Source organism: Anolis carolinensis, chromosome 2 (genome assembly GCF_035594765.1).
Source record: "Anolis carolinensis isolate JA03-04 chromosome 2, rAnoCar3.1.pri, whole genome shotgun sequence".
In the NCBI taxonomy this organism is placed as follows: domain Eukaryota; kingdom Metazoa; phylum Chordata; class Lepidosauria; order Squamata; family Dactyloidae; genus Anolis; species Anolis carolinensis.
The window spans coordinates 174,002,647-174,013,487 of NC_085842.1; the positions used below are offsets into that span (position 1 = coordinate 174,002,647).

The 10,841-nt window shown below is 42.8% G+C and overlaps 1 protein-coding gene across 4 annotated transcripts in view; it reads left to right on the forward strand.

The window, feature by feature from the left end:
* The window catches only part of spryd3 (SPRY domain containing 3), a 51,495-nt gene extending 41,615 nt beyond the window's left edge, over positions 1–9,880 (forward strand). For all 4 annotated transcript variants that reach the window (XM_008115098.2, XM_008115100.2, XM_008115097.3 and 1 more), the window contains exons 10-12: positions 2,720–2,839; positions 4,367–4,521; positions 7,548–9,880. In XM_008115098.2, coding sequence (XP_008113305.2) covers positions 2,720–2,839; positions 4,367–4,521; positions 7,548–7,682 — 410 coding nt within the window. In that variant the 3' untranslated portion in view covers positions 7,683–9,880. The remainder of the gene's footprint in view (positions 1–2,719; positions 2,840–4,366; positions 4,522–7,547) is intronic.
* The last annotated feature ends 961 nt before the right edge of the window (positions 9,881–10,841 follow it).

The following is a 10,841-nucleotide window of genomic DNA, read 5'->3' on the forward strand; positions in this document are numbered from 1 at the left end:
TATGTGTATATGTGTCTTCAAGTTGCCTGTCAGCATATGGTGACAGATGACTTGAATTTCACAAGGTTTTCTGGAGCCTCTGGTGGCCTAGGGGATAAAAGCCTTGTGACTTGAAGGTTGGGTTGCTGACCTGAAGGCTGCCAGGTTTGAATCCCACCTAGGGAGAGCGCGGATGAGCTCCCTCTATCAGCTTCAGCTCCATGCGGGGACATGAGAGAAGCCTCCCACAAGGATGGTAAAACATCAAAACATCCGGGCGTCCCCTGGGCAACATCCTTGCCGATGGCCAATTCTCTCACTCCAGAAGTCGAGCTGGTCATTGACCGTAATAAAAGTTTACTACTTACTACTACACTCCAGAAGCAACTCCAGTTGCTCCTGACATGAAAAAACAACAACAACAACAAGGTTTTCTTAGGCAAGGTAATATTCAGAGCTGACTTGCCTTTGCCTTCCTCCGAAATACAGCCTACAGTACACAGTAGGTGAAATTAGCATTGTAAATAAGTGTGTAGAAATTTATCTTTGTGTCTGGGTTTACGTTGGAGAGAAGATGAAGGCTTTCTTTTTCCTGCAGACTCCTTGGTTTCTGTGGTGTGGCACCGAGGAGGGGGTGGAGTGGCCCATGCCTCATTCTCCTGTTGGAAATTTACCTGCATGAAATACCATGTACTGATGCACAACTGTCTCCTTCTTGTCTGTAACCAGCAGTTGTTCATTAAAGGAAGAATATCTATCTTACTTCTCATTTCTTCCCCTGTCTTAAATATATCTATATCTATATATACTGTATATATATTTACCTGGGATTTGGAATGAAGTGATTTAGAATAGCTAAATTGAATGCTCTAGATCAGTGGTTCTCATCCTGTGGGTCCCCAGGTGTTTTGGCTTACAACTCCCAGAAATCCCAGCCAATTTCCCAGCTGTTAGGGAAATCTGGGGACCCACAGGTTGAGAACCACTGCTCTAGATTAGGTGTAAAATAGTGTGAATTTTCACATTCAACAAATGAGGCAGCTTGCTGAAAGAGCTATGCTCTTTACTTTACTGTGGTTCTTTACTATATTCATGTCTTGGATTGCAAGTCAGTTGATTGCATACTGCAAGTTGCTTCTGGTTTGAGAGAATCAGCTGTATATAAAGACGATGCTCAGGGGATGCCCGGATGTGTTACCATCCTGTGGGGAGGCTTCTCTGGTGTCCACAACATGCGAGTGTCCACAGACCACTTACTACAATGTAGCCTGAGCCTTCTTGCATGCACAGTGGAGGACCTCCTCACAGTGACACCAGAGGCACTCCAAGTCACCAGTTTCTGGTCAAAGGAAGCCTAGTATAATGCCAAGTTTTCAACTTTGTGTTATTAAATACATTATAATTGTATCCTCAATTCGCTTCTGACACAATAAATAAAATAAAATGCCTTGAATGCTAATAGTAGCTAAAAGCCCCTTGCACAGAACTGTGCAAAGCCCAGGGAGGCTAATTCTTCCATTCTCCAGGGAGTTCTGCAGGCCCTGAGTTTTTAGTTTGTGGGTCGCAAACAACAGAGCAGTGGAAAGCCAAAGGAGTAGAAACTTATATTCTCCATAGGTCCTCCACCCTATATAGTACTGTGCTATTGAGATAGGCTTCAGTGAACTACATACCCTGTTTCCCCGAAAATAAGACATCCCCAGAAAATAAGACCTCGCAGAGGTTTTTCTGAATTGCTAAATATAAGGCCTCCCCCGAAGTAAGACCTAGCAAAGTTTTTGTTTGGAAGCATGCCCGGTACCCGCCAAACAAAACACCAGAGCTTGCAGGATTGGTAAATGTACATACCATTTGTACATGGAAATAATGGTAGTAACAAGAAATTCTTGACAGGAGTCACAGTTTGTCTGGCTTGGTTATGTTGGTTTGTGATGACAAGTACTGTACAGTATATAATAAATGTTCATTTTTTTGTTCAACAATAAATGTGAATTCTTCTTCATGGAAAAATAAGACATCCCCTGAAAATAAGACCTAGCACATCTTTGGGAGCAAAAAATAAGACACTGTCTTATTTTCGGGGAAACATGGTAGCAGTAGGGTGTCTCTGCCATTTGTTTTTGTTTTTTTGTGGGGGGGGGGGGGCTCTCAGTATTTTGCTTTAGTTGTTTTCTAGGGGTTAGAATCAAGGAATCATAAGATCATGGAGTCTTACAAGGTACACCACGATCCATCTCTAATCTAATGCTCTGCCATGTATAAATGTACAACCACAGCACTGCTGAAAGGTGCCTCGCACAACCTGTTTAAAGACCTTCACAGAATGAACAACCACTAACTTCTAAAGTAGTCTACCCTGGGATGGAAGAGTTTGTACATTAAAGAAATTTTTCCTAAAGTATAGATAGAAACTCTTGTAATTTGAATCCATTGTCTGATGTTCTAGTTTCTAGAGTTGCTTCAGCTACTATATGAAATCCCTGAAAATATTTAAAGATGGCCATCATGCCACCCCTTGGTCATTTTCCAAGATAAACATATCCAGCTCTCTTGTTGTTCCTCATAGGCGTTGGTTTCCATTCCATTGATCACCTTGATCACCTTTTTCTGGACATGTTTCAGTGTGTTTATATCCTCCTTGAACTGGATCATTCAAAAATTTCATATAATAGCTGGTCTCTGTTTTTCTTCCAACTTTATTTTTTCTCATCACTGAGATGCCTTTTTGTAAAATTTGCAGATGATGGCAAGATCTTTCACGGCAGTGGAGTGGGAGACCCCTTTGGTCCACGCTGCTACAAGGGAGACATCATGGGTTGTGGGATCATGTTTCCCCGCGACTATATCCTTGACAGCGAGGGTGAGTATTTGGCAGTCTGTGAATTGTAACATGAATTAAAGGTCATAGTATGTGTGAAAGAATGTGGAAACCTGGTGTAACACATTTCTACAGTACTAGAATTGTCACCCAGCAGCTTTTGGGCCAGGCTAGGCCGCCTGAAAAGAGGTTCCACTAACAATGCTGATAGGACTGTGTTTTATTTGACAGGAGGTAGCAGCCATCATCCTACCCTTGCTTAAGCCCAATTTGTCACTTGATAGTAAAACTGGTAGCCAACCAGGATTGTAGGGATAGTTTTACCAACTAGTCACTCTGTATACATTTTTAAAATTGTGTCAGAAGCAACTTGAGACCATACTGTTGTGAGAGAATTGGCCGTCTACAGAGACGTTGCCCAGGGGATGCCCGGATGTGTTACTGGGAGGCTTCTCTCATGTTCACTGCAAGCTAGAGCTGATAGACGGAAGCTCACCCCATCTTGCAGATTCGAACCACAACCTTCAGGTCAGCAACCCAACCTTCAGGTCAGCAGTTCACAAGGGTTTTAACCCATTGCGCCACCATGGGTTTATATGGTGACATCTATGGGATTTTGCTTTTGAGATCTTATGAATGTTAACATGGAAGATGGAAAACAGTGAGTCAGTGTGATTTCCCATCTCTTCCTTTCCAATCTTCAGTTGCAAAAAATTCATTGGCAAATTTCAGTCAGGTTCCCATATGCTCCTGCAGAGTATTAAACAGTAGGATTCTGTACCATCTTTAAAGCCTTTTGCTTTTCCGCCATGCTCTTTCCTCTACTACACAGAGTGGGTGATAACGTGCTTGCAAATAAGTGCACATAATGCACTGGCAAACCACAAAAGGGCCATTTGCATTTTAAAATAGATGTATATTTAAAACCAATTCCTGTATAGGTGCCTGGAGAAAACTTTTGGCCGGCATTGGTGATCAAGTGTGGGGAGGGCTGTTTTACAAAGCTGTATTGATCTTATACGACAGCGTTGGGACACTAAATTTTCATAGGCTCAGTCCAAGTTGTTGCAAGTCTTAGAGTCATTTCTAACTTATGGCAGACTTATTTACAGGGGTTTCTTGGCAAGAGTTGTTCAGAAGGAGTTTCCCTTTGCATTCTTCTGAGGCAGAGGCCTGGAAAGTGACAACCATTGATCTGCTTAAGGTCACCATGGCTAATTGGGGTTTCATTCCCTGGTCTCTAGAGCAGTGGTTCTCAACCTGTGGGTTCCCAGATGTTTTTGCCCCTCAACTCCCAGAAATCCTAACAGTTGGTAAAGTGGCTTGGATTTCTGGGAGTTGTAGGCCAAAAACATCTGGGGACTCCAGGTTGAGAACCACTGTTCTAGAGTCTTAGTCCAGTGCTGGAACTACTGGCTCTCATCTGACTAGTGTCCATTTGTTTCCAAACTTCATTGGCCTTGAGATGTTCTATGGCTCCAAGTGCATTTCATTGTGGGGGCGTGGAGCAGGGGAGGTTGAAGTATATTTCATTCCAAGAGTTCATGTGGGTTTGTGGGTGTCCTACAGGAGACAGTGACGACAGCTGCGACACAGTAGCCATTAAGGCCAAACCCCGGGGTGTGATGAATGTCTTATACCTACACCAGGAAGCTGAGGAGGATGAGGATGAAGAAGAAGATGGGGAAGACATGGAGCAGGAACACGAAGGCAAGAAAGTAGTGGTAAGTGACGCTTAGATTGCTGACAATGACAGTAGTCTTCCTTAAGCTACCTTCAACAGCAAAGCTGACACTGGCCAGAAACCTTTCCAGTCTTTAAGAAACATTTTCTGTGGTTGTGATGCTGTGGTGTGAGCCTTGATTTAAAGAATAATCCCTCCCAAATTCAGTGGAGGGAAAAATGCAGCCCTAAAGGATAGTTAGTGGTTTAGCAGTCCCTCCTAAACCGGACAGGTGTTATGTCTGGATCAAGGACTGAGTTGTTGAAGCCACTCTGCTTGGGAATGGCTCAGTTACTTGTGTTCCCAGCTGTTTCATGTCTTGACAAAATGCTGTCAAGGGACAGGCTGCCGTCTTCCCTATAGTGGCAACCAGGCCCTTCAGGGTTGTTGTTGTAGTTATTTCTTTTTCCTTTGCTATGCTTCTCAGCATGTGTCAGACTGGAGGGTTGTCATACTCTCACTGCTCTCTGGTTTCTCTCTCGTTTGGTCCTTGTGCAGACTGGATGAAGCTTTTTCTTTAGTTTAGGTTGCTTCCTAGTGGCTACTGTGAGCAATGCGTCTGGGTCCATAGGATGAGAAGGCTGCTTCCTTGCTCCAGATGGTGGGCTCAGAAAGATCTCTGTATCCCAGAACTGGTCCTGTGCCAAGGGCTGAATTCCTCTTAAAGGTCCAAAGACTATCCTTCTTTTTTGTTTATGTTGGCTTTACAGTATGACAGAAGTGGGAATGGACACCAGAGTGTCACTGGTAGCGGAGTTAACTAAATGTGCTTTCAAACAGCCAGAAATCATTGTGTGTAGTTATTTGACTTTCTCTCCTGGAATGTTTCTTCTGGTAATAGAAAATGCAGAGGTCTTTGTGAGGGCACTCCATGGGAAGCTGGTGACTTCATCTGGACCTACATAATGTTTTGTATTTGGGGTAGGGTGTGATTATAATAATAACATCTCCATCTGGAAAAACACCAGTAAGTGAAATCGTGATGTTAGGACAGCCTCCCCCACTCTCCTGTTAATTACATTTTCCCTCATTTTCATCCAGAATTGCTAGTACAGCAGAGTCTCACTTACCCACCTTCGTTCATCCAATGTTCTGTATTATTCAATTCAGTCTGCCTCCCGCCTGGATCCACAGCTGTTTCTCTAGGCAGCAACACGCAGTGGGCCAACACTCCCAACAACAACACAAGTGCAGCCATGCTCCCAAAAAGGTGGCAGACTTGTTGTAAAACATGATGTTTTGGTGCTTAATTTGTAAAATCATAATGAAATTTGACATTTAATAGGCTTTTCCTTAATCCTTCCTTATTATCCAACATTTTCGCTTATCCAATGTTCTGCTGGCCCATTTATGTTGGATAAGCGAGACTCTACTGTATATCTGATGACGGGAATCTTTTTCAGCACATCTTGGAGAACCTGAATTAATTGCAATTAAGACATATGCTGACGTGTGCCTTCAAGTCATTTCTGACTGATGGTTCCCCCAAGGTGAAGCTATCCCGGATGGGGTTTTGTGTTTCCATTCAGGATTTGTTCAGATGGAGGCAGCCAGATCCTGGTTTCAGACCACTATACTATGCTAGTTCTCAGAGTAAAATATAGTAGACAACAAAAAAACCTCAAAAAAACAGTTTTATCTTTTTACCCTTTTGTGGGTGGGTGTAGACATTATTCTTAATTTCAGTCGTTTTGCTGTGATGCACAATTTGAATATATGGACTTTTTTTGGTTTATTTAAGGACAGTCTCCAAATTATCTCATATATGTTTCTAAGTAGAGTCAGGCCTGGTTTGTCTTTGGATGGGAGACTGCCAATTAACACCTGGTTTTGTAGACTATATTTCAGAGGACGGAACAGGCAGAACTACGTCTAGGTATGCCTTGACTACAAAAACCCTGTGAAAATTCAACAGGATTATATGATACTTTTAATTTATATTTATACTGTGATTTTTAAATATCTTTATATATAAGAAGAAAGAAACATGTTGGCTTGCTAGTATAGAAAAAGCAAGAAAGCTAGATGTGAGCAATACATTCAGAAATAAAGTGTGAGCTTTATGCATTTAATGTATCGTGAGTTAGTTATTGATATGCTTCTTCCCCCCTCTTTTGGAGATTTCTTGCTTCCATAGTCTCTGCAGCCACTTTGCTTATCAAGAACTCTCCAAGCATAAAGCATCATCATAGGCAGCTCCTTGCAATTCCGTCTCTTGCTGGGTTGCAGTTACTTCAGCATGCAGACTTACACATTGGAATTCATTTCCTTGCCTTATAGTAGGAGCGGGGATTATGTGGCTCTCCAAATGTTGCTGAACAGAAGTTCCCAGCATTTCTTACCATTGGCTATGCTGGCCAGGACTGCTAGGTGTTGTAGTCCAAAAATAGGTGTAAAGCAGCATAGCTCCCCTCCCTGCCTTGTATAGTTCATCCGTATAAGTTACCATACTGAAGACTTCCTAAATGTGGCCAGTAACCAAGAATGATGGAAGCTATAGTTTCAAGCATTTTCTAGAACAGTGGTTCTCACCTGTGGGTCCCCAGGTGTTTTGACCTACAACTCCCAGAAATCCCAGCCAGTTTACCGGTTGTTAGGATTTCTGGGAGTTGACAGCCAAAACATCTGGGGACCCACAGGTTGAGAAGCACTGTAGAGGGCTCAAGGCTGCACACATCTGCTACAAAGGAATACATTTGGCTGGGCATCCAGGAAAGGATGATGGCCAAGATGGGACTTTGGAAATGGTTATGTCCTGGTTGTCTGGAACCATTATGAGATCTCAGCAGAAGTCTCTAATTGACCAGTGCCATTTGCTGTATATTTATTTATTACAACTAAATTTTGAATATGTATTTTAATTCCACTATAGTTAGATTTGTACATGCTAATATGTTTTGTGGTACATATCTGCCTGACAGTATGAAAGATCCTTACAAAACTTGACCTAGCTACTCAGTCTAACTACACAAAAAAATAACCTCTGCTGTTTTTCTTTTGTGTTTTTCTACCTCTCCTTCCCCTCAGGTGTTCTTCACACGCAACGGGAAAATAATTGGAAAGAAAGAAGCTGTGGTGCCCGCGGGAGGTTTTTATCCCACAATTGGGATGCTTAGCAGTGGGGAGAAGGTCAAGGTGGATCTGCACCCGCTCAGCGGCTGAGGAACAAGGGCCAGGAGCCCTCACTTTCCTTCTGCCATTCCATGGGACTGCCAGTTGCGCCCCGGGTTCTTCTTCATTGCACTTCCAGCCTCCACTTTAGGGGCAGTGTTGTCATTGTTTTTGTCTGTGGGGCCATCTAAGATATCTGTCTACTTAACACCAACTGAGTCATCGATTCTTGTCTTTTTCGTATCCATCTCAGCTGCTGCTGTGGGAAAAGAAATCTTGAGGCGACCTTTGTTTTCTAAGCAGGTCTGGAATTTTGCTATGAGACAGAGGTCCAGCCTCCTTCCCATTGCAGCTGTCCATCAGCCACAGCCTGAAGCGGCAGCATGGTTCTGGGCTAGCGAGTATGGTTGTCACTTCTCAGGCTTTGCATTTGAGGCTGGCATCTAGTGCTGGAAGGTCTCAGCCATCTTCTGTGAGAGGCTGCCTCATCACAGAGAGCACAGTGTCTGCAGACCGTGTTTCTTCGCTTTGTGTAATATGTTGGTTATTTGTAACCTCTCTGAAATTGCAGGCTAGCCCTGCAGAATCTTAAACATGTTGCTCTCGTGATTCCCTTATAGTGCAGTAAGTTCTTTTTTGGGCCGGCCCTATCATTAGGCAGAATGAGACAACCCATTGGATGCTGAGCACTGTTTCTCTGGAACTGCCCAGCTGTTTTCCTCTGTTGGAGAGAGTTACACGCATTACACAATCTGTTCTGAATTCTCTGGCCTGCTGCCCTTGGGTGTCATAGAAGACACACAGTCCTTTTTGCTAGCTTTCAGGTGACGTTTAGGAGCCCATCCAGTCAATGGAGTAGCAAAGTGAGGGGATGCATTTTCTTTTCTAAACGTCTTGGGCTGGCACTTGCAACTTCCTCCTTAAGTGCACGAAATTAAATCAAGATGTGAGTAGCCATAGGGCTCCTAACAAAAAAGGCCAAGGAACCCCCGACTTTCCCCCCAAATGACTCTAGATCCTTCTGAAGATGATGTCAGATAATATTTTTGATCCAGGGGAAAGAATTCTTTGTAAGACTTCACCTTTCCTTGATGAGCTGTCTGCCTGATAGCATTTGAGCATGTCTTCTGATTGCTGTTACTCCTTGGAAGTGGCATTGGTGACCTTCAAGCAGAATGACCTCTGCTGCCTCCCTTTATGGAGCCATTGAGGATGTTTTAATATCACGAGTTATTATATAGGGACATGCTGGCTGCCGAAATGTTTTTCTTAGCCTGGGTGGCATGCTTCTATCGATGGGGATAGAAAGGAGGCATGGGACAGGAACTATGCCCTGCAGTTTGATTGTAAAACGTTTACTCATTACTTTTCCTTCTTTCCATCCCTTGAGTTAAAGGCAAACCTTTATGTCCATAGCCCTGCCCTTGTATGGATTCCCTTCCAAGGTCTCTTACCCTCTGCGTTGTACTCACATTGCTGTAACAATTTTATTTGCTCTAACTTTGGAGTTTGCAGGGGTTCCTTGGGAGGATGAAGAAACCTGTCATTTCTGTATATGTGGCTAATCCATGACAGGAGATGCCAAAGAACAGTAACTTTGTTGAAATGTGGGACAATAGGCAAATGAAAGACAAGTCACTACTATAGAACACTCTCCTGATTTCTTGGCCCTGTGTCGTCATGGGCAGTTTTGCTGCTAAAACTAGAATATTCCGGGAACCTGAGTTGTGTGGTCCTGAAAAGTATTGCATTGGCTCCCTTTGTGGATGTAGTTGTGGAAATTGCTGTTTTAAGTGGGTTGGATGGGAGCAACACACTCTTTTCTGGTTGTCTTTCTTGACTGAATGTTGATGTTCTACTATCATCTCTCCTGGTCCTTGGGGGAGTAAAAGACTTGCCTCTTATCTTCCAGTCCAAATCTGTTGCTGTGTTGCACGTTGTCCTGGTAGTTACTGCCTCTCCTCCCATTTCTGAAATATTGTGATGCTGCATAAGAAAAGAAGTGGGGTGATCTGGGGCAGGGAGCAAATGTGTGGAAGAATGTAGCAGACTTGGTTAAGAATGCTATGCAAAATCCTCTGGCTGCAACAATCCTTGGAAGGAGCCAAATTCCTGCTCCCTCTGTGCACTGTGTCTGTTCAGAGCCCTATTCTCTCCAGCCCCCTCTCTCTGTGCCTCTGGCTCCTTTTGCATCTATAGACAGAATCTTGATACACTCAATAAAACTTGGGATTTCCATATTTATCCAACACCTGAAAAGGCATTTGTTGTTTTTACTGCGCCTCAGCTATAGCCACCCCGTTGATAACATGAAACACTTACCTGGACTTTCTTTCCCTTGCATTATTATGCTATCTAACTACATTTGAAAAATATTCTGTTCCTGGTTTGAAAGTGTTATTTCCTGTTTAATTGTGTAGTACTTAGTTTGTAAGTAGTTGTTATACTCCAGAAACTTCATTTTTGTGGCTGAGAATAGTACTATTATTTTCTTCATAGAATAATAGAATCATAGAATAGTAGAGTTGGAAGAGACCTCATGGGCCATCTAGTCCAACCCCCCCGCTAAGAAGCAGGAAATTGCATTCAAAGCACTTCAGTCTAGGCGCTTCGTTTGTAATTTTCCTTAATGAAGGTAGTCCGCAAAAACAAAGTTTTTGCAGTTTAATAAACTTTCTCTATGTTTTTATGATAGAACCAATAAGGAAACGACATTTATCATCCAGAAACAAAAATAATGTTACATAGTGTTATTTTAAAACCGTAAGTAGCAATAGCATTTTTTTCTCGCTATAATTTTTAAAAATTAAAATAGCAATATATACTAGTTTTTTCCATGTCAGGAGTGACTTGAGAAACTAAGTCGCTTCTCATGTGAGAGAATTGGTTGTCTGCAAGGTCGTTGCCCAGGGAACGCCCAGATGTTTTGATGTTTTACCATCTTGTGGGAGGCTTCTCTCATGTCCCTGCATGGGAAGCTGAAGCTGACAGAGGGGGCTCACCTGCTGGCACAAGGGTTTAACCCATTGTCCTACCAGGGGCTCCAATAAACTAGTTAAGCCTCCTACTCTCATGAGATTACATTAAAAATCAATCTTGCTGTACCTCAAAATGTTACAACTTTTAAAAAAATAACATTATGGGAGTAAAGCACTACAGCATGATAATGCCAATAAAATATTATTTTCATGAGTACCTATGGATGAAAAA